The following is a 25770-nucleotide window of genomic DNA, read 5'->3' as shown; positions in this document are numbered from 1 at the left end:
ATATGAAGTGTCACAGCATGCCATCAGAATTTCACAGTATTTCTTACGCATATTGTTATGCTGGCTCTAAGGTAAGATCCCATCTAACTCACCTGAGATTTGGGAAGATCTCTACTTGCATGTGAATTATCACACTTACACCACACAATCGCAGACAAAAGCAAAAATCTTGCCTTTCATTACATAGCACTCTGTGCCTGTATTGTTTACAAAGAGCTATTACTTAGGCTTTTAGAGCTATTTTTCAGACATTACATTGCTTGTCTACTGTTATTAAAACACAAAGCACGGATGCAGAAATTATTATTGACACTGTAACCAAGCACAGCATTATATTATACTTTATCACATTCTCTGGAGATAGGAGTAATACCTGCTGTTGCAAAAATTAAAGAGCTACTGCCTTGTAATATTTGTATATCTTGTATTTTACATATGCTGGATTTTGCTGTGAATACACAAATATTTAAAGATGATGTCTTGTCCTTGCATGTGCCTTTTAGTCAGCCTAATATTTCCAATCAGACTGTTATTCAAGCACTACTCCAGTAGCACTTGTTCAAAGGTAGATTAAATACAGAGATGCTAAGCAAACACTAATGCTTAAGGCTTCTCTCAACTAGACGCATTTTTCTAGAGGTACTAATGCGAATGACCACATGAGTATTACCAAACCCATAAACCTGTTTAAGAGGAACTGATATAAACAGAAAGTGTTTATCCACTGGGCCAATACCAGTTTGATGAAGTATTAAGTTTATGCATATTGCAACTGTTTATATTAATAAGTGGTTAGTGTGTGATAGGAAGTTCACTTCTTTGTAGCCAAAACCATACTGCACAATTTGGTTAGACTCTTGTTACTCCCAACCAGTCCCACGTTCTCTTATAGCACTTCAGTGAATTACTCAGCATAAAAAGAGTTCTCTTACAAATGACTCATGAGTAATTGAGTCCAGATAGCAGGAGTCCAAGGGGGTAAAGAGTTCTTCCCGGTGAAGACCGAGACCTTTATTGACAAGAATTAATGAATTTCCTGACCTAACTTGACCTTTCTTGTTAAACAGTAATAATAAATATCTGCTACCATAAATAGTAGACACTGCTGTTAGACTCTGTCAAGGACGTGCCAGCGTAGAAATGACACACCCTTGCGTTCAATACATGCCATCGGCACCGGAACAACTGAGGTTAACTAACAGCAGATCTTAAATGAAGCTTTATTATCCAGCTAATTGCTTGCTCACAATGAAGTTTAAGGGCAGAATTGTGGAAAACAGACTATATGTCACATTTCCACCTTGGAAACACAGATTTGTGCCTCAAATATATAGTCCAGCCAATGGTCCTACCCACTTCCCTTGTACAGAATACTGAACTTTGGACTTAAATAGCTGCTTCAGAAAGGACACCACCGGCTTAGTCTTTTGCAAGGACAAGACAAGCCTTTAAATATTTATGCATGATTGCTGTACCCAAAAGTGCAGAGTTGGATGTATTTAACATCAAATTAGTAATTTTGGCACTACATTCAGTTATCATGAATTTATTTTATTGCTTATGTCTGTGGTCTCAAGCCTTTACAAAGGTTTGCTTAATGAGGGGCAAGTGAGAGGCCATGTTACAAAACATAAGCGTTTTGTAGCACAGTAGCAATGGAGGCCAAGAAGAGGCAATCCCATCTTCTGTCTCACTTGCTCACACCTCCCCAAAAAATTAACCTTGAGGACCAAAGCGTCCCTGCCTTGGGCTGTGGCTATGAAATATATGGGGATGGGAGGGAGAGGGGAGAGGAAGAGGGGGTAAGATGGGAAAAAGCGTTTGCTGTAAGCTCTTCTGCAAGATACTGGCACTGTTCAGTGTCAGCACCTGAGTTACAACATAGTTCCAAAGCAGCAATGGTTTGCTCTCTCCACTGGGAGAGAGATTGGAGCTACTCACAACCTAGGATGCCATACGTGTCAAAGCACACGTGGTGCTCTGACCAACGCAGCCTTTGCAGAGAGGGACTGTGGGCTCAAAAATGCCTGCCGACATCCACAGCACTGCTCCAGTCCCAGGTCTCATGGGCCTTCAGTAAGTGGTGGGCTTATTCAGACTGCAGGTCAGAAATTCAGCACAGGCTCGCTCTCCCCCCTTGCTCTTCTAAAGGGACAGGAAGGACACTGCCCTGCTGTTGTGGGTACAAGCAGTCCCCTTTCCCATCCCTTCCAAGCACAACCAGTTGCAGTCCCCATAGGGGAAAACAGTGAGATGAAGGGAAGAGTAGGGGGGTGTTGGGGCAGATAAAACTATTTAGAGAACTTTAAGCACAAGAACAGGAATCCCATCACAGTTCCAAGCAACAGGAGTCTCAACCTGTCCACAAATTAATCTTTTATGCTACAGAACAGAAAGTTGTATTAGAGACCCACAACTCTTGGCTGTTCTGCATTTAAAAACAACAGCCCCACACTTACTATTACAAAAGTCTATGTTTATTTGTGAGGACTGCAAATGACCTAACACATGATTTTTTTTTTTTTTCCCCCTCTTACTGCAGGAGGGGAAATGAGCCAGCATCTTTTGCCCCACCCCGTAGATCCGGAGGCAGAAGAGTAATTGAGAATGCAACAGAAGTAGGTGATGAAGAAATGGATGCAAGAGATGGAGATTTCAATGGAACAAAAGCCAGTGAATAAACACGCTTAAAAACATTGCACTGCAGCAAGGGGAGGGAGGACGATATTTAGCACTGTATAAGTCTACTCTTAGTGTCAAGGTCACATACACCCACTCCTCTGACAATGATAAAAGCACAACTGCCTTGTCTCCAACGTATAGGTTGGCATTAAAAGTACTCCAAAACTTACTTTACAATGAAGTGTATTTGAAAAGGTGGGGTTTTTTTTTTTTTTTTAGAACACTCAGAGTGATTCACTTTGAGAATCTTCCAGAAAGTGAGTTCTAGTAGCTCAGATGATTTAAATCTCAGTGAACTATAGTTTACACAGGATTTGTGAGACTGTTGTAGGAAAAAAAAAGGCATTGGTCAGTTAATCTTTTCTTAAACTTTCATTTTGTCTTGAGTATTCAATTCATATAGGGTTTTTTTCCTGGTTACTACACCCCGATGCACCATTCACAAGGTGGAAGTGCCTTTTTAATCACTTACTGAAAAATAAAATATCATTTGTTCAAATTAAGTCAACTGTTACAGTTTTATATGCACCATGGATGTGCTTACACACTAATAAAAGGCTATAAAAACTACTCCAGTATTCTTGTGTAAAGGTGTCACTTGGGTGCAATACAGCATGCTTGCAGGGAACAGGGCATGCAGTAGAGCTTCTTTACAACTCAAATACTTTTTAGAAGAGGTCATCTGTAATTGTTAGAACAAAAACCCAATTTTCTCCTAAGCAATTGCTTTTGAAGGAATAAATAAAAAAAAGTATGTACACGGAGCTGAATGTAAAATGACATGAAGTACTTAGGACAGGTTTGGTTACCTCATGAACACGTGGTGCTAACTGAGGTGCCCTAGGATGCATCCAAGGGCTGACAGACATTACACAAGACATGCAGACGACTTGCAGCATTCTGGTACAGCAGCTGGAAAGCAGGCAGGGCCCTAAGGGTCTGTCTTTAGGCAGCTGAACCCACCCTTGAAGTCTGTATGCACAGGGATAGTTCCCACTAAAGCCTCTAAAGCAGGCTGAAAACAATTAGAAACAGCAGCCCACACTGAATGCAGTGATCCAAGCCAAGCTGTACTGCGTTAAGGCATTAACACACAGTTACTTTTTATTTTTGGAGCACTCCAACAGGACCGCAGCCTGGGAACTACCTGGACCTACTACAAATGCGTGCAGCTCTAGTATGTCAGACAGCAGCTAGTTTTGTGGTCACGCTGGGGCAGTAGAGAGCCGAGCACAGCAAAGCCAGGTGTAGAATTGCTCTGAATCGAGTACAGCGAGTTTACTCGATGTCTTAGATTGCACAGTAAGTAAACCTTAAGCAGTGTGACTACAGGGAGAGCAAGTCATGCAAAAACATCCACCTTGACAGCTAATGCAATCATCTTCTAAATCTAAGTGTTGTTCCAGAAGGCACAGAGATCATGAACTGGAGATTCAGACTAAGCACCATTTAGCCAGCAGGATCAGAGCCCAAAGAATTCTCTCTGCTCATGAAAGAGCAAAGGAAGAGTTTAGGTAAGAACCCATTTAGAGCAATTAAGATGACAAGCTGCAGAGGAAGGGGGTTAGGAGCTATCAGATAAGACCTTTTCATTGCTTGATAAGCCACACAGCCCAGCTCTGTAAATATGCACAAGAGCTGGCTGTTAAGCACACAGCTTGTGAGCCTGCAATGTGTGGGAACAAGGAGACCAAGGAAGTCAAACTTCATCTAGAATGTTCTTAAGCACCGATGCTTGGAGCAGAACCAGCAAACTGAACGTGAAGCCCTTCTAAAAGGAATTAATCTAGAAAATTCATAACATAATGGTAGAGGTTGGTCCGATGGTTAGAGCACTGCCCTATCACTTGAGAAACTCAGGTTCCAGTCCCTGTTCTGCAAAGCTTGTGACAATATAGGGAATCGGAGTTTCTTTAGTAACACCACAGAAAGCATCCTTCTGCAACAGTGGCTGAACTAAAGTTCCTCTCCCAAAAAAAGTTCCTCTCTGTACCATTACAGAGGTGACTGTTCTGGACTGAATTATTTTGACAATTCTCAACAGCATATCCACCCATAGTCTGTCTGATTATATCTGTAGTCACATTAATAATACATCTGTAAAATACACAATACTAGCACAGCCACGGTTTTCCAATTTTCTACCTTGTCTCAATGCTGTGTCTCAATCTGACTGCAAGCCAACTTGCTCACCAAGCAGGCAAATTCTGGCATGATAAGGAAAATGCAACTTGTCTTGACTGATGCCTCCAGGCTACACAGTTCACTGAACCGTAGTCCACGTGTCAGCACAACTAACAAAGTAGCCCATGCGCTTCTGCTCCTCATGGGTAAGAAAAGTCTCTCAACTCCCTGTGTGAGAGGAGAGGACAAAAATCATGTTAGAACAGCCAGAATTCAAGATTTTGAGAGAGAGCAATGCCAATGCTAAGCACTGTAAATCCCAGAGGCATCTTTAGCTGTGGCATATTTACATTCCTTAGGGCAGGAAACCGTGAGAAGAAAGGGATGTAGGAAAACCTCTGCATATGATTCAGCAAAACAATGTCTCTTTTAGCTTCACTGATCAGAAACAGATGAGAAAATGGTAGCAGACATCTGTCCATAAACCACAGTGACAACTTGCAAAAAAATTCAAAATGAATCAACAACTAGCATTCAAAATAAGCTTTATTCTGCTCCCCAGTTAAACCAACTTTGTAGATGGCCTGAATAATGGGAATGCTCTGTGGTTATCTCCTTTTCCAGAGAAATAGATGCATCAGTGGCTGTTTTCACAGCATTTTCTAAAAAAAAAAAAAAAAAAAAAAAAAAAAAAAAAAAAAAAAAAAAAAAAAAAAAGCGCCCAAACCCATTTATGCATTCGCCAAGTAAGCTCCTTCTACCCCACCCCCCGCACAAAACATAAAAATTGTTTAGTCATTATTATTTTTGCAAGTACAGGCTTCCATAAGGTACATTAATACTGTGAGTGAACCTACTCCATTTAAAAAACAAACCAAAATGCAGTAATATTCTAGAAGGGAAAATAACTGATTTAAAAATAATTCTCTACTCATATACACTTGTCTAGCATAAAGGACTTTTCACATTAAAAAACACTTCTAAATTAGTAACAGCTGAAAGCATATATTCTTATAGAAAAATAAAACAAGAAAAAATCACTAATACCCAAGGCACATTAATAAGGGAGGTTTGGAAAGCAGTAAAACCCACCTATTAAGATGTTAGAACTAGGAACTCAATCAGGTCTCTTGCTTCCTACAACAGCCAGGCTTTATGAGCCACAACATGGCAAAAAAAGATGTCTATATGCTAAGCCAGTCCAAAGTCTGCTACCTTGCCATTAGCTCTGGGATCTCTTGAGTCCTCTAAGGAATAGGCATTCCTCACCTTTAACCATGACCTGTTCTTAATGGCAAATCATTGCTTACAAAATCATCTTACCACTATAGAGGCAAGTTTTTGTGTAGCAAGATTCTGACCAGCAAACGTCCCACAAAGAGCTGAGCAGCTTCCCTGCAGAAATACCCCTTTCTCCACATAAAAGCACTCCTCTCATTCGGGTGACTGCAGCACACAACACCCATGATAGGAAGCCAGCACAACCAGAATTTAAGCCAGAACACCATGGTGCTGTATTAACACCAGAAGCCAAAGCCTGAGGCGCTGCATAGGGAATACTGTCTCTGTTGTAGGTAGAGGGATGATGGCTTTCACTGGCAGTGTCAAAAGAAGCAGCTTTCAAGGAGCTATTTATGGCAACTGATGTAGGAAGCAATTCCAAGTCCTGCACTGCTAGGCAGCACTGCTTTATCACACTACCCACAGAACGTGGCCAACAGGCCAGACTGGGCAAGGCCACAGGAAGCCATTGCCAACTGCAGCTTCTTGTTCAGTTCTCACCTACCCCGAGACTGCTGCCTGACTGCTTATTGATATTCTCTTTAAAACTAAAGTTTAAAATATATATTGCTTTTCTTTTCCAAAGCCAGACAGGCTTTTCATAGCAGCATCTTGACAACACTTTGCGAGGGATGGCTCATTGGTCCCGGAATATTTGAAGGCCGTGTTCCAAACTCCAGGCGTTTCACTAACCTGCAAATACAAAAGAGAAGTTGTTAAAACTGAGCAAGAAATGCACTATCTTCAGAGTAACTGGTCACTTCCAGAGTACACCACTCAGCTTGAGAAATCAACAGATAAAAGAATATCACTCTGAGCACTGAGCGAGGCCGTTACTTAACTGGGCTGCGTTTCCACTGTAACACAGGGCTCTGTTTCCCTCTAAGTAGAGAGGCTATCTTTTACAGGTGTTGGAATTTCAGTTCTAGCATTACAGCAGATGTGTAATCAGCTGCACGAATATGTAAATGTATGGCTCTTGAGGCTTTCTTGTAGGAGCTTTCATGAGGTTTCTCCCAAGGCTGGGATAGCAAGTACAATATGGAGCATGCCTTCCACACAACAACTTTGGGCACTGTGTAACAGGACAAACCAGTATTCCCAGCACAAGGATCTAGCTGAATAATTAAGTCTGAAACAAATAGTACTATAAGCACTTAATTTACAGAGAATCTAAAGAATATGCAGTACAGGATTGGCAGGGTTTAAGCAGACACTGTAATTTGCATTAACCTTGCTGAATTTTCTTCATCTGTTTAAAAAAAAAAAAAGACAACCAGTTCAAGTGTTCAGACAAATTTATAATTTGAGTCAGGTAACTTCCCACCAGCTGTTCCTTGGAAACACATCCTAGCAACCATAAGGCATTCTGATTCAGTGAACTCATTATTTGCCTTTTTTCCAATTCTCCCATAAATGAGATTATTAACTGTGATAAGGGAAGTCCCTATATGCCATAATGTTCCTGAGATATTGCTTGTACAAGTACATAAACCATAAAACAAATTGAGCCAATAAGCAAGAGCTCCTCTGTTGTACTTCATCCCATTTCAACACTGGGTTTATAATAAAATACACATATTACATTTGCTTTGAATTTGTGGTTTTCAGAACTTGATTCCAAGCTAGTCTTTGAATTTCAGTTTAAAATTTGGAATGGCTAGCTGCTGATCTGAAACATTCAAATCATAATGCTGAATAACTAAATTTCATGTCTTTTGAAAACAAATCTGTCTCTACCAAAACAAAGATTTAAACCTAAATGGAACAGTGCCAGTCACTAAGTTCGAACAGCAACAGTTCTCACTAAGACACAAGAGCAGAGAACAGCACCCACCCTGTATCACACAGAGGCTGATGAGGACTCAGGCGTGTTTCAAGGACATCTCTGTTCATGTACATGGACACCGCGGTTCTGTTTGGAGACTGGTCATACACAAAGTTTCGGCAAGATGCAAGTTTGGACTCCAAAGCCTAATGTAAACGCAGATGAGGTAAGTGTCAGATATCACCCTTCTCTTTCACAAGGTGGCATTGTGGCACGCATTAAGAGTGTTTGGGGTTGTTGTTTCTTTTAGAATGAGTTGTCTAGTAGAAGAACCTGCTAGACCTCAGTGCCACATGAGTTCTGAATTTTTGAAGAGATGAAGCCATCATCTCTCTAAAGTGGAATCTCTCTTTCTGTAGGGGAGGTTAAGGAGTTGATGCTGTTCACCAGCAGGAACACAAAATCTTCAGCTTCCTCAGGGAGACTGTAACATCTTTCTTACAGGCATCACTTTTTAGATTACTAAATGTTCAGTTGAGCTATTTGCTTCCCTAGACACATATTAGGTTGTATATACTAGGCGGTACACCTGAGGTAACTGAGCCACAGATACCCTAGTTCTCTACCCCACGCTCCCACCCTAGATGACTCCACTTTTGTTGCTGGGTTACTCTTCAGCTGTATCAGTTCTGCAGCTCAGCCCATCAAAAAGTCATAGAAATGCTTGTGGCAACACAGCACTGGGGCATAGGGGAGAAAACAGAAGGAAGTCATGGGATAACTTTTCCAGCATCAGCACTACCTTAAATGTCAAACTACAGCTTAACATGACATTAGGCCTTGCTCAAAAGGGACTCTTAAGGCAAATTTCACCAGAAGCCCTCTGAACAACAGGCACCAGACTGCTCTCTTCTGTGCCTTTCATGGGAGCAGATCCCTTCTTAATTTACTCATGCTGATTTATTCTTTCTGCACATGCACTTTCAGAAATTTGCAGAGGAAGAAAAGCAGAGCAGAGCCCATCTTTATCTGGGGATTGGTCAGAAATGTACAAAGACCAAATTTCAAGGCCATGCTTAGCTAACATGGGGACAAGATACTCTTTCCAGTCTGCCCTGAGCAGCAGCACAAGTAGTGCTGGCCGCAGTTTCAGACAGCTCTACCCTTTCAAGAGCATTGGCTAGCAGGTAATCACTTACCCCCACTTTTCGCAGCAAGTCTCCCACAATGTTAAGCGCAGATATTCTTGCAGCAGGTGTGAGAGGGGTTGCACCGTAACTGTCCTCAAGACCTGCAGGGCAGGTTAAAGAAGGCTACATTACTCATTTTAAAAAAAAAAAAAAAAAAAAAAAAGCTTTGACATTGGAAGTCAGAAGACAGCCCGACATACAGAGCAGAGGAAACATCAATATCTTCACCTTTTTGTATCTCACCTCCAGATCTTTCATATCCATTAGGAATATGAAGTGCTGTCTCCCTGAGACAGCTCAAGTTACACTGTCCTAAGCTAAAGTCTCTCTACACATGCTGTGGCTTGGGTTTCTAGAGATCTGTTCTACCAGCCTACTCTACATCTCTGTTGCTGCAGTGGGACCAGAGGGGTGTGTCCTCAGAGACGACCATCATCTCTCATTTCACTACAAATCTCCAAATCCTCTCACTTTTACAGAAGCATTAATTCCTCCACACAAAAGACACAGTTTTAGATTAAGCATACTGAAGCCAAACTTTGTTAGTGCTCAATAATATCAAATCATCAGAACGTGACAGTACCACTCCCTGCATTTACACATACACGTGAACACAGTTACACAAGTTTCTGGCTTTTTAAGTAAGAAGAAGATGGGAGAGTTAGTGTTAGAGGTTTGAAATATTGAAATACAGTGCTCACAAAAAATAAGTAACTGATATTATTGACATGAAAGCAGAGATATAGTCATTTAGTACCGACAGCTAGGATGACTTGTCAGCGTCCTGCTGTTCCAGAGTAAAAAGAAAGCCTCTCTCAAAGAGCACCTACTCTCACAGAGAAGCCAATTCAAGTAAGATGAGCGTGACATTAAAAAAAATCACACTGAGGTTTTTAAAATCCTTCCCCTAAGTTAGCCCAACATCTCTGGGACACTTGTGAACAAATAGTAAAGTCCCAACAGTTCATCTTGTCCCTCACAATTATTACTGGACAGTTCAAGTCAAATGGAAATGAACAGCCTATGAATAAAACCCCCAAAATCACAGTCTACGAATACTGAGACCATGGTTACTGGATTTAGGTGTATTTAACTGAAACACTCAACTCTGCTCCCTTCTTCCAATTCCTCCTTTAGCCAGAAACAATAGTGAAAACAAGAGCATCAAATAGTATTTCTGTGCTGGTTCCCTGTCAGTCACCTCTCCGAAATGTCACAGGGGTGGGTATGTTAACGTTGGGTGCTCGGTGCACTGAAGGAGTTGAAGGCACAGATAAGGACGCTTGAACTGCAGTGTCTGTTCTTTCTGTTTCCAGGGTAGTTCGCATGGGTGTTTTGGGTTTCTCCTGTTTCTGCTGCACTGCAAGCTCTTGTCGTAGATCTGTGAAGGAAGCAACACAAAGCAAGCCTTTGGAGTATGTATCCACCAAGTTAAAAACAGGTGAGAAAGTTTGTTTTGCTCAAAGATTGTTCCCCTTGTGGAGATGAAGTAAAGTCACATCCTTGTAAAGATTACTCCAGGCATATGTTCAAAATATGGATGATCACTAAAGACTTTTTAGGATTGTGGCTCAAGATGTTTTTGTAGTATTAGTTCAGTTGCTATTACCTGGCTTTAACTTTCATACTCTTTCACAAGGCTCCCTTTGAGACAGGGAATTAACTCCTTTCCAAATGTTACAGGCTGGCAAGCAGAGGCACATCAAGACTGAGGCTACGCAACTTGGCACACCTCGGTTACATTCCAGCTCCCTGCCAGGTTGAGATCCTACCTATTGTACCCTTTTCTTTTCGACCCTGGTTTCCACATGAAGGAAACCTGAGCTGAGGCCAGGTGGAAGTCACACCATTATCTAGCCAAGGGATAGAGCACTTCTGTCCCACAGCCTGGCTGTAGCTTACGGAAACCACACAAGGGCACAGAAACTGAGCAGAGCTGAAAACAGGAAATGTTTTTCCAGCTCCATGGTCTCTCTCTCCTCACCCAGCCTCATCGACAGATATCAAGAAGGTAGCACATGAGGTTATTCAAAGGTAACTAGAAGTTAGTCACGGTCCTCCTGTTTTACTGCCCCATTAGTGTTTCATTGACTCCACTTTTCAGAGGCCAGGAAATAATGAGGTTAATGGTTATTAAAGCTGACCTTCATGGGTTACAGGAAGCCAGACCAGCACACGCACCAGTGGATTGGCTCTTCTTAACTCCCTAAGGCCCTGAAGCATCACTACAGATTAGGAGAGGGCTGGAACAGACTTTTGCTTCCGTGAACTGCTCTGGAACAAGGTCAGGAGTTCAAGGAGTGGCAAGGAACAGTCTTGAAGCTTCCTCATTTGCTTCTACATTTCAGATAGCAGATTTAAAAGATGCAAACTTAAAAACCAAGCTCTAAGATATATGGAGAGGACTGAACAGCTACAAGCCAGGAGGGCAGAAAGGGAAAGATACAAGTCATTTCCATCTAACCTCTAGCTTCATCTTTCAGGCGCTGCACGGACTCCAGAAGGTTTTCTTTTTCATCCAGCTCGCTCTCCAGAAAAGCATTTCTTTCAATAGCCTGGTTTAAACGCTGTTCAAAATCCTCCAGAGACATTATAGTGGCTCTGAAAAAGAGTGCACAAGATGTCCCTACCAGATCCTTCAAGCACACAGAGGAACTCCCTCTCTCACAAGAAAAGGGATAATGTTGCATTTTTGTTTTGTTTGCTTTGTTTTGTCATTATTCTTTATTTTAGCTTGTAAGATATGAAAGAGTGCAGTGGGGGGAGTGGAAGGGGGAAAAAAAAAATTTATCACATTTCCCATCTGCCACAAACCTCTTCACCACAATCATCACCTAAGTGATTAGTTCAGAATGGCAGTGCTAACAAGCACAGCATCACAAACAGCTCAGTGACACCACCCTCCTAGGACAGAACAGAGGTGGAAAAGGAAAAACAGAAGGTGGGTCACCTTTTTGCTCTTTCCAAGTCATCGTTTGCTTGCTCGAGTTCTCGAATGTATTTCTGAAGTTGATCTTTAATAGCTTTTGTCTGTGCCAAGTCATCTTCCAGCGCAGAGATTTGCCTGTATCCTTCTGAATGCTGCATTTCAATCTTTTCCTAATCAAAGGCAAATCAAACAGCATATCATGGACTTAGCAATGCACATTCTCCTTCTGTGGCATTGTCTGAGCCTCTTCAAAGGCAGAGGCAGATGCCGTGAAGTTTTTTGAGAAACATCACCTTACATATGGTAAAATGCCAACAAAGCCAATTGCCCACATACTTCTGGGCTGCCAGCAGACAAGAGCTCTTCCTGTCACTCCTTATCAAACAATGGTGCTGGGGAGCAGTTCAGCTGTTCCTTGCCCTCCCAGACAGCTAGACTCAGCATAATTTCTAAGCCCCAAGAGCTTTAGCAACACGCGAAGGAGGATGCAAGAGAAGCCACTTATTTTCAACTCTAATAAAAAGTCAAGCAGTACTTAGGAGCCTAAATAACAAGAAAAAAAAATATATTCAAGTGTGACACTGTTACATACGGCTGTGGAACCAGCGGGATTCTCCACTGCCCCCGTGATTTTATTAGCCCAAAGGAGATTCAGAGTTCTAGATCACAAAACATGTCAGGTGCAGTTATGCAACATGCTTTGGATGTGAACCTAAAACTAACTATGTCTCCCTTTACAGCATGTACACAAGGGTACATTTTAGAGAGGCAAAGGCGGGCAGGAAGGCTTAGCTTCTCCATCAAATAACTCTCTCCTGCTATTGCCGCTATATGCGGCTCCACATCATGTGACAGGGAAAGCTTCACAGCTTTACACTCCACCACCTTGCTATCAGATCACTTCAACATGCCAGAGATTTTTTTTGAAACTCCAAGATTGCTGTATAAGTAGCATTCCTGAAGTGCTTTCTCCACCCAGAATTTAAGTACAACACACTTGAAGTCACTGAAAACAAATCCATGCACTGGAATTTGAAAACCATGGCATAAGTCTATCATGACTGATAATTTGAAGACAGCTATTTTAGCACATGAAATGCATAGACAAGGAGGAGGGAGAGAGATACCCATTCTGAATGAAGAAATTCTTATTTGATTACAGTGTGGTGACACTGCCATAATTCCAGATCTCTGAAACATAGTTACATGCAGAATTTAAGAGCCCCCAAGCTCCAAGAGGCAGATTGCTTTCAACTAGCTTGTCAGGACTCTCTAAACAAACCCTCCAAGGCATTATGTCCATTTATTTCTAAGTAGTGTGAACTCTCGTTTCTGAGGGGGGAGCAAGCACACACACTAGGCTGGTAAGCTCAAAGCCACAAGCTGTGTGGGCCTGGCAAAGTTCACTAGTGTTGACCTAGATGCAGACACCAACCCTTGATGGGCTTAGTTAACACTGCTGCTCAATAGCTTCACGAGTTTAATGCTTTGCTCTTGAATTGATTCAGCTAAAAGACCAGAACTGCAAGGTTTGAGTCTTTGTTTTTAGCCAATTGTAATAAACTATCAGCTGATCTGGCCATCAATGGAGTCTCTGTTCCTTCACTGCAGGCTGTTACTGCAGTTTTCAGGCTGCATGAATAGCCAATTGTTAAAAGGTTTGTTTCAAGCAGAATGTTTTAATAAAGTTATCTACTGTGAAGAATAACTTAAGATTTTCTAAAATATGTTTACCCTCCACTTTTTGAGGTTCTATGTTGTTTCCTACTATTTTCATTCTTGACTGCTTTGGCTGGTTCATTATCCCCTCCTCTCATCCTAGCTCCTCTAAATAAAGAAAATAGTCCACACCCTTCTCAACTAAATGAGCTGCAGGTTTTATTTTTGTCAAACTTGTCTGTCCTTCTCCCCAAACCCATCAGCTTCCATGAGTTTATGTGGCTACATGGAACAGTAGACCAATACTCCATACATGCAGAGCATTTAATACTGGTAAGGCACTAATACAAGAACAAAGATTAGTGAAACACAACAAATACAACGAAACAAGCCTTGGAGGTTTTGCTATCAAAAAGCTGGGGTGGGAGGCATCACTAAGTTGATGCTAGAGGGACAGGACATCTGCCTGGAACGGAAGAGTATTTGCTTAAGACAGTAATTTGGACAACAGTTTAGACAAAAGGCATTGCAAACCTGGATTAATCTGGTGATTAATCACTTATACCACTTACACAAATACCTTCACTCCCATTAGCTCATTATTGCATCCAACTGAGTAGAAGTAGTGTAATTAAATTAATCCCTGCTTCCACAGATACTGACCTAGCCCTACAAAATACAGTGTAGTGTTTCTTGCGTGACTATACTTCACCTTTAAGTAAAAGGCCAACAAGATCAGACTTTAAAAAGGCACACCAATTTCAGTGACCATTTTTTTTCAAGTTTAAGAAAACTTACCAGTATTTCCTAAACCTGTCAAGCAGCACAGGGGACTAGCAGCATCTTTAATGAGACTGAAATGAGGCACTCATCAGTCTTCATACTCTAGATAGCTTAATTATTTCTTAAGTCACTCTAGTAAGAAGTTCCATCTCAATAAGTTCATATCCCTTATGTTTTATAATTATGGAATTTAATGCTTTTCAGATGGTTCTTAGTTTCACAGAAGGCTAACCAAGTGTAAAGAGGATAAATTACTTTTCCCCAAGTACAGAGAGATCCAGTGACGAAACCAGAACTGAAACTGTTTTATGCCTCTCAGTTCTATGTGTTACCCACCGACTGCTGCTTCCCAGCTTATCTGGAATGCCAGATAATAAATACACAACTATGTAAAAAGGGTTTAAAACTATTGAGTTTTCTTATGTAATGCAAGAACACAGCTGGAATGTTTGTATTTTGATTGTTCCGCAATATTATCTATGACTGCATAATGCAGACAGCAAGAAAGCTGTGAACAAAAGCACTAAGTAGATGGAAGAAGAAATAGAACAGCAGCTCTGTTATGTTCATGTTTACTCTCCACTCTACTGCAAACCATTTTCTCCCACCTGAAATCTATCCTGACACATAGCCACAACCTGCGAACAGAGGTTCAGGAACATTACCAAGGTATCCAGCACCCTCAAAGCAGATAACAGATTGGTATTCCTTAATTTTTCAATACTTACTTTCTTGCTGTTTTCTGTTCAATTTCTTTGTAATGCTGACGGTCCCTGTTCACAAGCCAAGCTGAATCTGCACATGCCTGTCCCATTCACTTTTGTGCTTAGGATGTACAGATACGGTATGCATCATCCACTCTTACCTTAACTGACTCCAGTTCCATTCGCAGACGATTGTTTTCTGACAGAAGGTCTCTGTTTCTGGACTCTGTTTGCTGCAGCTGAGTCTCCAGTTCAGCTTCATATTCTCGACTCTCTTCTTGGAATTCACGCAATTCCTCCTGTGTATTCTCAGCACTAGAGAGCAATTCCAGGAACAAAACTCATCATAATGAACAAAGAAAAAAAATATCTCTTGTACACTCAAGGTAAAAAAACCATACTGCCCTTTAACATAGAAGGCTCTATGCCCTTCTCCAACATATATATTCAACAGGAAGAGAGGACCATATGCAAATGTTTCCCCCTCAAGCATGGAAAGCCACCCCATAGCAAACTGGTAAACAAATAAAAAAAGCCCAAATAAATAGAAAAATCCCAAAGTCTGTCTTCACACTATAGGTGTTGAGGATACATGGAGTCTCTTTAGCTTGTACACTGTCCACTGCCATCTGCATATTTAATCTGTTATTCAATTCAATTATTTATTTGGAAATATGAACAAAGCCATTTTCAATCAGCAATAAAAAGTGAGAAAGAGAGCAAGATGGAAGGAAAGATGTTCTTATATTCTTAAACAATTCTATTGAAATAATCCTCCAGCAAGCAAACAAGCAGCACTGAAAGGTTTGAACACCTGCTCTAAGAAAGGACCCACCAATATCAGCATCTAAAAAGTCTGGATTTTTTTCACCCTTTACTACATTTAGAGCAACACACTGAACTAAAGCGAAGAGCAAAGCATGTCCGTTCTCAGCCAGGAATCCTCCTCTACGTGGTGCTATCTATGTCTTTGCATGCAGCATTTATGCATCTGTGCTGGTTTTGGCTGGGATAGCGTTAATTATCTCCATACTAGCTAGTATGGGGCTATGTTTTGGATTTGTGCTGAAAATGGTGTTGATAACCCAGGGATGTTTTCGTTACTGCTGAGCAGTGCTCACACAGAGTCAAGGCCTTTTCTGCTTCTCACCCCACCCCACCAGTAAGTAGCTTGGGGGTGCACAAAAAGCTGGGACACAGCTGGGGCAGGTGATCCCAGCTGACCAAAGGGCTGTTCCAGACCATATGACGTCATGCTCAGCATAGAAAGCTGGGGGAAGAAGAAGGAAGGGGGGGACATTTAGCGTGATGGCGTTTGTCTTCCCAAGTAACCGTTACGTGCAATGGAGCCCTGCTTTCCTGGAGACGGCTGAACACCTGCCTGCCGATGGGAAGGAATGAATTAATTCCTTGTTTTGCTTTGCTTGCGTACCTGGCTTCTGCTTTACTTATTAAACTGTCTTTATCTCAGCCTACAAGTTTTCTCACTTTTACCCTTCTGATTCTCTCCCCCGTCCCACCAGGGGGGAGTGAGCGAGCAGCTGGGTGGTGATTAGTTGCCAGCTGGGGTTAAACCATGACAGCACCCTATCGAACAACTTAAAGGAAATAAGCCACTGCCTTACCACTGCTTGTATTTCATAGCCAGCTCTTTCCAGTATCTGGTTTCCTCTTCCACTGAGCTGAAGTGATGTCCTTCTGAGTCTTCCATGGTGAGTTCTCAAAGTTTAAAACTCCTGTTTTATATTTTTCCCCCTGGAAAATTAAGGGATCAAGCATAAGCGCTGATGCAGTGAGCTACCTCAGTACTTTTTGCTGCAGAGCAGTACACCGCTCCTCCAGGAAGTCACTGCACACCTGGAGACCAAACTAAAGACTGGCCTTGACAAGGCTCTGCCAGATATACTATAAACGTGAAAGAATCACTGCTGAGTAATCAGGTCCCTTTCCCCAGTTCTCCCAAGGCTGCTGCATGCTTACGCCACATCCCCAGCAGCGAGCACCTTCCCCACCCTCTGACTACACAGCACAGAGCACCAAACCTCAAAGTTCAGCCGCAGCTGTACCAACGCACACAGAACACAAGTGAAAGAGAAGACATCTCAGGCACAACTTCAGCTCCAAAGACAGTGCAATTAAGGTCGATTTCAACAACCCTAAAGACACTTACCCTGAAATTAAAGAGAAGCTTCAAAGAGACACAGAGAAGGTACTCAAGATACTCATTTCCTCTATTAACATTTCCAGGAACACCTAAGCTTTTTATGGACATAACTGCTGGACATGTGAAAAATTTCTCCCTAGGTCAACATAGACAAAACTACCCGACTTTAAACCTGAAGTATCGCAGTCCATGTATGGCTGAGAGCCACAATATACCTGGATACCTCAGAGGCCCGTCAGAGAAGGGAGCTCCAGAAATTCCCAGGGAAGTGAGGATAAAAGCTCCACAGAGGTTTTAGTGGGATACCACCTGGCTGGACTAGGTATGCAGACAGATTGCAGCAATGCAGTGAGCAATCCAGACCATCCAGCTGTCCCTGTGCCAGCATAAACCCAGCCACAGGACATCGTCCCAAATGGGAACGACACATGAAAGAGCCACAGGGGAATCAAGAACCTTAAGCTGGTCACTCCCACTTGAAGACTTAAGTATCTAGACACCACAATTAAATAAATGCCCTCTGATGTGCATGATGCACTCTAATAAACAAGTCACTAGCAAATATCATTTTATATGAGTTAGTCTTGACAACAGAGAACCATTAGACCTAATGCTCTGGACAACCTGCCCATGTGCAACTCTGGGTGAGGTAAAGATTCCACATAAACTTTATCAATTTAATAGAAACCCATATAGATCAAGGACAGTAAATAAAGGTGGAGTTGAACAATTCAGGCAGTTGTCAGAAAACTGTATCACTGAAAGCTAGTGACTGAGAAACACAGTTGTTCCACCAAGTTTCAGCTTCAGATCTACTGAGGAAACCATTTCCTAGAAGTAATCCTGATGGAATAAAGAGGAAAAAAATAGCCAAAGCCTTCAAAGATCATTTAGACATCAGTCCTGCCTTCTACTCTTCTTGTTTATGATACTCAGGAAATGCTGAAGTAGACCTTTGAGCAGCATGTCATAGCTAAAGACAAGGTGCATCCACTGCACATCTATTGAACTCAACAGAAAAAATTATTCACAACCTGTGTTCAGACTGCCCTCTCCAGAAAAATCACCGGGTTTAAACAGGATTAACAGCCTGCTATCTATCTGGTAACTCTACTGAGACAAACATAAGTAGTTCTTACCTCTACTACAGACAACAGTATCAAGTACTCAAAGTAGTCTGGGGATCTAAAGCCCAATTCTTACGTACCCAAGCAGTGCTGCAAAGCACAAGTCCTTTTCACAGTCTAGGCGACTGTCAGGAGATTACTGAGCAAAGAGTCTGCTGTGCCCACACACCTCAATGCGCAGTATCAGCTACAGACTCACACAAGTTACGCTGTTATTTAGGAGGGGAGCTGGCAGGTGAGGGGAAAAGTTTAAGCTTTAGTTTCTGTAATTCAGTTTCTTGATACAAAGTGTGAATTAGACAAAGCCACGTGTCTTCCTTCTAACAAATAAAACCTCTGTATGATGTATTGACATACTTCCAGCAAGAAGTCTCAAGGTTGCTGCTCTTTGTATGTATCTACAGAAGTATGCACTGGGGAAAAAAAAAGAGGAAAAGGAGTGTGAGTAAGAAGGAGTGATTTTCCATATAGTACCCTTGCCCATTAAAAAGAAAATCACGACCAAGCATAATTAACATTCTTGACTTAGGATAGCTTACAACACATCTACTCTATTATTTTTAAGCAAACTGAAAGTGCCTTTGATGTTAATGAGCATGTTCTTATGCTCCAGGCACTGTGTACACACACACCAATCCTTGCAGCACATTTGTAAAGAAAAAAAAAAAATTTTCTCTTTTATAGATGAGGGACAGAGAGGGAGGGTCAGACACAAAGAAGTGATGCAGGTGCACTGAGAAACCAAGAAAGACCAGTATCCATTACTGTGGTCAAACCACTCTGGAGAACAGCAAGCCACAGTTTCCTTTAGATGGTTATTTCTCACCACTCGGACAACAGGAAGTTTCTGTATTTCTTCAAAAACAGAGATTCCACCCAGGGCATGCCTGGTTTTGCTACACAAATTAAATACATTTCAGAAGTCTCCAAAGAGGAATTATTCTGACACAAGCACTATAATAAATCCCATATCTGTGTTTAAACAGTCAACAAAAAGAACTCAGACAAGATAAAGAGGAAGGAGTGCAAGACATCTTGCACCCAAAAGCTTTCTAACAACCCTTTGGAACTAAAAGACACAGCTCCTGTTGGCCTCAAAAGCTTGAATATGCTCATATCTGGTTCTCACTTGTGTTTTTATGCTGCACTTTGGAAGGACTACAAGAATGTACTAACTTGCATTTTTTAAGATTGTATGGTCACATACAAAAGAGCTTTCCCTAACCGAGCCACAAGATTTACAAGAGCTCCACAGAACCTTGATAACTTTCACAGAAGCATGAAGATGCTGTCCCCTTCAGTTTCTAAGTATGTCTCTGTAAACATGAGATTATGGACCCACGAAGGAAGTTAACTGTTAAGAGTATGCTCTGTATCATGGTTACCATTACTAAATGGTACTTATAATTTAAAATTAATTGTTGAACTGCAAATACATGGAAGGACTGTGGAAATACTTATTCAACAGAGATGACACAACATGACACAGATTGTTTCACTACTGTCCCATGCCACAGGCACATGCTTTCTGTCCACAACACACAAGGACAACCTATTGGGTTCCCCGTACACCTGCACTACATCTTAGCTTACAGGGATTTTCAAAGTAACCAAAGATGCAAGATTCAAACTTAAACTGAAAAGAAAAATTCCAAGTTTTAGACAAAGTATTAAAGCTTTTTTTGATTTTCTGAAATTTGTTTAAAAAAAAAAAAAAAACCACGAAAAACACTCACATAAATCTTTCTAAACTGCCTGTAGAAAGGGTAGGGCTTTGACTTTTTGTTTTTCCCCCTGCTACCTTCTCCCCTTGATTTTTAACAGCTTGGAGACAGTATACAAAATGCCTGGAAAGTAATTAATTAAACCAATTAGGATCTTCTCATCATCTAGGCTCACTACAAAGGAGGGGAAGGGCAACAGAGGTGAAGGAGATTTTAGCAATGTTTTGTTAAACATTGGCAAATGTGGAAAAAACAAGGAAAGTCACAGTCTACAGCAGGCACACACTGGCTGCACCTTATTTGTTTTCGTACACTTGAAGCCAGAAGAGACATCTGGCCAGACTTCCTGCGTGCAAGCAGCACAAGTGCTGGTCACAGGCATTACAAAACCTCTACATCATACGGGAAGTGGAAGCGTTCATGGGTGGGGAATGGGCTGCTGCAAGGAGAAAAATACCTCAGCAGAAATGTTGCAGGAAACAACTTCATACAAGTGAGAGCAGGATTGCAAAATTCTTAAGGAAAAAAAACATTAAGAAAAGCCACACAAAATTATTGAAGGAACTTCAATTTGGGAATCAGAGTTCACCAAATTCACGAGGACCTCAACTTACATTCTGTTTCAGTCCTAGCATCAAGGACTCAAAACAACCCTGCATATCGAATACTTTTTTTTTTTTTAAAAAACAAAAGAACATTTTAGCTTGGTGAACAATGTTGGCCTATCTTTGTAGCAATGCCTGATGGTCTGTGTCACAGCAATTCATATTGTAATAAAAGACTAACAGTAAAACAGTACCATAAATACTACCAAATTATCCATGGCAGAGATGATGAAGCTCCTATTAGACCCTCTTCCCTAACTGTAAACCAAACGAAAAACCCTCTTTGCTCCGAAAAGTAGCTTTCCCATCCCATCAAAATTACATTTTCTTAAAATAGTCCCCTTGCAAGGGTCTTCCTGTAACATAAGGGCCTATTTTCTTTTGTTTAAGCAGCACAAAAGAAAATCACCACAAGAAAGAAAGAAAAGGACGAGGTCATCGGGGTGCCAGGATCACTACAGAATCCCACAGCCAGCACTGAAAAGAGTTATCATCTCCTCAAGGCCTTCTCTACCGAAGGGCTTAGTTCAGCACAGCCCTCGTCTTTTCAGATACCAGTCCCGCTCCGATACGTTCGCGTTTCCAGTGATTCCTAAGGCAACTCCGCCAAGTTTTCTCTCCTGAAACGCCCGACCTTGATGCTTCCAGCGGCAAGCCGAGAGGCCAGCTAGGCAGCGCTCCGGGGCTCCCCATTCCCATGCGGAGCACGAAGCCGGCAGGGAGCTAAGCCAGCGGGCACGGTTCCCACGCTCCCCTCCCCTCCCCACCAGCAACGGCGAGAGCAACTCCAGAAGCAGCAGGAGACCCAGGTTCGCAAGGAAGGAGCGGGGGGCTGCGGACAGGCGGGGTCCCAGCTCCGTCCCCCCTTGCCTCCCCGACCCTGCCCCAGTTACCACCGCAGGACGAGGGACACCAGGAGGGGCTGCGCCGCACCGAAACCGCCCTTCCCTCCTCTACACGCGGCAAGGGCGCTCGGCCAGAGGGGGAAGCCCCGCAGCGCTGCCCGCCCTCCCGCAGCGGCCGGGCGGCGCAGGGGAGCCCCGCTCTCTCACCGCCACCGCCGCCGCCGCCTCAGGACCGCGGAGCTCCGCGCCGCCAGCCGCCGCTCTCCCCGGCCCGGCCCGACACCGCCGCCCCATTGGCTGCCGGTCACGTGCCGCGGCGGGCTCCGCCAATCAGCGGCGCCAGGACGCGGCTGCTGGAAGGTTTGGAAACTTTCGTTACTTTCAAAAGGCGCTGGGGGGGGGGGGGGGGGCGGCCCCGGCCCGGCCCGGCCCCCGGCCCCCGGCCCCCCGCCCCCGGCCCCGGCCCCGGCCCCCAAAGCGACCGGAGACGACCCGTCCTCGGCTGCGGGCTCTGTGCGTGCCCACGATCAGCCCCGGCACGCGTGAGCCACGCTAAACCCTCTCATCAGTGTTTTATGAGCTACACCGGGCACACGGGCCTGCTGCTTAACGGCATAACGCAGCACTTGCCACCGTCCTATAATTTTAAATACACGTTTTCCCTTGAAATATTTTAAAAGAGGAAAAGCTTTACATCAAATATTATTATCCTTTTTATTCCTCTTCTGAAAGAGCAAGCAGTGAGACAGTGACCATAACTATCTACTGCCAATGCAACATTTTTAGACTAAAGTCCCCTTTTCACAACCCAGGAGCAGGCTTCGGTGTCACTGAAGCCCGTGTCGCAAGGACAAAGCAGTCTATGAAATATTAGACACTCATCTACATCTCAGCGTGATGTCATCGTTCCAGAAAGCGAGCCGCAAGCATCCGCAGGGGGAACAAGCGCCCCGCAGACAACGGGACGGAGCTGCAGCTCAGCGCAGCCAATAAATCACTTGCCGTGCCCTCACCACGCAGGATCGATAGGAAGGGGACTGAGGTACGCGGAGGCTTTCTCAAGCGCCCTAGGTGTGTTCCTACCCAACAGCGTACACAAACACTTGGTCATTAGGCGTGGCTGGCATTTGTTTCCTGAGTCGAAACAAAAACACGAATTATCACATGTGTGTAGATAGACTCCAGCCCACACACATACGGCCGTATGTCACGGAGTATCAACCCTGCAGCACGTTTTACAAACTGCTGGATGACAGGCACCCACACGCAGGGGCCCCCATCCCGGTTTCATTTACTTCTGTGACGCAATACCAGGCCTGGAGCAGAGTCTGATCCTGAAAAGACTTAACTGTCTAAATTGGGAACGTGCCTCTCCCAAGGACTTTGTAGAACAAGGCTGGGACTGTAACAAAGAGGATGGATGCTTTTCTGTAAGAATATTCCACTAAGAGAAACCTATGCATAGCTAAGGTATCTTTAACTGAAAAGGGTAAGCAAAACAATTCTACTTTCAGGTCAGGCGTTCAGCAAAATAATTATATTTTGAGGTCAGATGTTCAGCAGAAGTAAATGGAGACAAACTATTATACAACTATGAATAGGAAACTGCATTAGGTATTTAAGAAAGTGGGTTAATAGCAATTTGCAGTTCTGTCATTACTCAAGAATGTTTTTATTATCGGATAAGTTAGAGAAAATAAACCACACACTATCGTAGTATGTCCCCAGTAATTAAAAAAATTATACATTGTTCGCAAGTTTGGGACAAAGGACATTTTACTTCAACTCTTTGAACAAATCTTTGAGGATAGTGTGCATACACAGATGATATCAAAGGTAAACCTGAGTATTTTTAATAGTCCTCATCTTGAAATACTTGTAAAACAGAGCAAAAATTCTCAGATTCCAGAGGAAGCTGTTTAGCCTCTCATCCAATTCTGAAACAGTGTAACAGCACCCTAACAAATGCCAGAGGCTCAGAGGCACTACTGTACAGAAGCAATAAATATTAAAAAAGGTTACTATAATTACTATCGCTGCCTTGTTTGCAATGAGAACATTTGTTTTAAAATTAGCAGGGAGAAGAAGAAATGATTTTATGCATTTATTTTTAGTTTGCTGATTAATAATTAATAAATAAATAGCAGATTTTTGTGGTGCTAGAGTTCACGTGCTGGTTATTTTAATGCCACACTGATTCTTCCATGAAAGCTAAGCAAGCAGAAATGTATACACTTTAAGTTCTGGTAAGGTTGCAACATCCTATCTTTTGGCAATAAGCTGCTTATGGGAAAAAAGATTTGCTTTGCTGCAAGAATTAAATGACTCCCCACAGAACCACTCACTCTATGGATAGAACAGGAACTGATCATCAATTGTCATTACAAACTACTGAACTTTTTTTTTTGTAATGGATTACCGATACCCATAACAAGATGTGACAAACATAGGTATTAGAATATCATATGGAAATATTGCTGTCACTGAAGAAAGTATTTAACATCAACAAAACCTATTTCTGTCTCTTTTAAAGATGGTATATAATTATCTGCAGTCTGTATATGTAAAATTGGATTTGCATATGCTTAAGCAAGAAACAGATTCTCACTACTTGAAAACCCTTCAGATATCTTGAAGTGACAAATGTTTTATGAAACTGTCAAATGCTCATTAATAGCACTGGCTTGTTAAACAAAGCAAAACATAACACCACTCAAGGCCTTGATACACAGCAGCATTACACCCTGAGTGAACCATGGCAGCAGGGGCAAGACTGGATGTAGATATGAGCGTTGTCACTAAGAAGACTTAACCTGGCTGGTGGCTGCAACCCATTAGGCAAAGGTGAAGGTAAAATGACAACTTAGCCTCATATCATAACGTCACTTATGATCAAGAGATACTGAGCCACCAAAAAGTGGACCTTCACCCTGCTCTGTCACTAACCCCCTCCTTGAGGGGCTCAGCTACCTGTATGCCAAGGAGCAAGCCCGGCCTGGATGATATGGATTTGCTGCACGGCTTTGGCCCAGACTTCTGGGCGATCTGTTAAATTGTGAGACAGAGCTGTGTCTGTAGAAAGACAAGAAAAGTAAAATTACAAATAGAGGTAGGGTTGTTGAGACAAGGACTATTAGTAGCACAAGGATCCAAGAGGAAAAATATCGATGCGGAAAGTTATAAAATCCTGAAGTGAATGAAACCCATTTATCTTCAGTGGGTTGCCAGTGTCATCCAGACAGACCCAGTGAATGACAAGTTATTAAAACTGAGGTAGCAGTGGAGGCCCACCCTTTTCTTGATGCTTGTTTGGCCAGCAGACTTCAGGTGTTTTATCAGGGGGTGGAGACCACACTAATGCCTAATCCAGTGGCTTGTTAGAAGCTTTTTATTTTTTGTTAGCCAGTAATTGCTTTATATTTTTAAGCTGTATATATCTTACTTGGGGAATTTCTTTATACGCAGCTAATGATGCCCAAAGCAACCCAGAGGACAGTACAGAGACACCAGACGCTTCTGTTGAAATAAGCAAACAGCAGATTTCTGAACAGCGCTGACATTTAACTGCTGTCCTCAGGCTTAGGACTATATACTGTCTTCAAGGGAACGGGCTCTTAAAAATGGTTAAAACTGTCCGTCCCTGGCAGCCTACCAAGATTTTTTTGTGTGTGTGCGAAAAAAAGTTCTAAGTGAAACCTTAAATTCTGCGCAAGGCGTCAAAAATTATTACCTGTAAGGGCCCAGTTCAACGCCGTGGCAATTTCCTCATTGCCTGCCGCACGCCTGAGCAGCGAGCACTCCTGCTCGGGTACCTGCTGGGAGGCCAGGCCCCTCCCCAGGGCTTCCCGCAGAGCCCCCCGGGGCCGGCTCCTACCGCTCTGCCCGGCCCTGCAGGCCAGGGCTCAGGCGTGCCCGGACCGAGCCCCCCCGCCTTGGTGTAAGGGGTCCCAGCGTAAGGGGGAACGGGGCCGTCCGTCCCGGGCCCCGGGTGTCCCCGAGCGGGGCCTCCCTCATCCCCTCAGGTGCCGCCCTCATCCCCTCGGGGCGCCCCGGGCACCCTCCGGCTGGGCGCGGGCACCCCCGCAGCCCCTCTACCCCGGGTCGGGGTGTCGCCCAGCCCCGCCCCGCCCCGGCCCGGCCCGGCCCGCAGGCCGGCGGCCGCCGGTAGCCCCGGGCCTGGGGTAG

The 25770-nt window shown here is 43.1% G+C and overlaps 2 protein-coding genes across 6 annotated transcripts in view; one reads left to right on the top strand and one right to left on the bottom strand.

The window, feature by feature from the left end:
- The window catches only part of MYH11 (myosin heavy chain 11), a 63399-nt gene extending 60548 nt beyond the window's left edge, over positions 1 to 2851 (top strand). The window contains exon 42 of the mRNA XM_082313421.1: positions 2543 to 2851. Within this exon, the coding sequence (XP_082169547.1) occupies positions 2543 to 2681 (139 nt within the window). The 3' untranslated portion in view covers positions 2682 to 2851. The remainder of the gene's footprint in view (positions 1 to 2542) is intronic.
- A 2697-nt stretch (positions 2852 to 5548) lies between these two features.
- Positions 5549 to 25687, bottom strand: NDE1 (nudE neurodevelopment protein 1). 5 transcript variants are annotated; one of them, XM_082312080.1, is made up of 10 exons: positions 25316 to 25687; positions 24556 to 24657; positions 16746 to 16875; positions 15282 to 15435; positions 11996 to 12144; positions 11510 to 11646; positions 10247 to 10426; positions 9055 to 9146; positions 7925 to 8061; positions 5549 to 6780 (listed from the first exon to the last, which is right to left on the bottom strand). In XM_082312080.1, exons 3-10 carry the CDS (start codon positions 16829 to 16831, stop codon positions 6687 to 6689), a joined length of 1029 nt encoding a protein of 342 aa, XP_082168206.1. In that variant the 5' UTR covers positions 16832 to 16875; positions 24556 to 24657; positions 25316 to 25687; the 3' UTR covers positions 5549 to 6686. The 5 variants fall into 5 exon arrangements, with proteins under 5 accessions (XP_082168206.1, XP_082168203.1, XP_082168205.1 ...); XM_082312077.1 differs by lacking the exon at positions 24556 to 24657; XM_082312079.1 differs by lacking the exons at positions 24556 to 24657; positions 25316 to 25687 and adding an exon at positions 21799 to 21859.
- Between the last annotated feature and the right edge of the window lie 83 nt (positions 25688 to 25770).

Source organism: Platalea leucorodia (assembly GCF_965183815.1).
Source record: "Platalea leucorodia genome assembly, chromosome: 5".
NCBI lineage: Eukaryota > Metazoa > Chordata > Aves > Pelecaniformes > Threskiornithidae > Platalea > Platalea leucorodia.
Note: the sequence above shows the minus strand (reverse complement) of the source record. Positions and strands in the feature narration are given on the sequence as shown.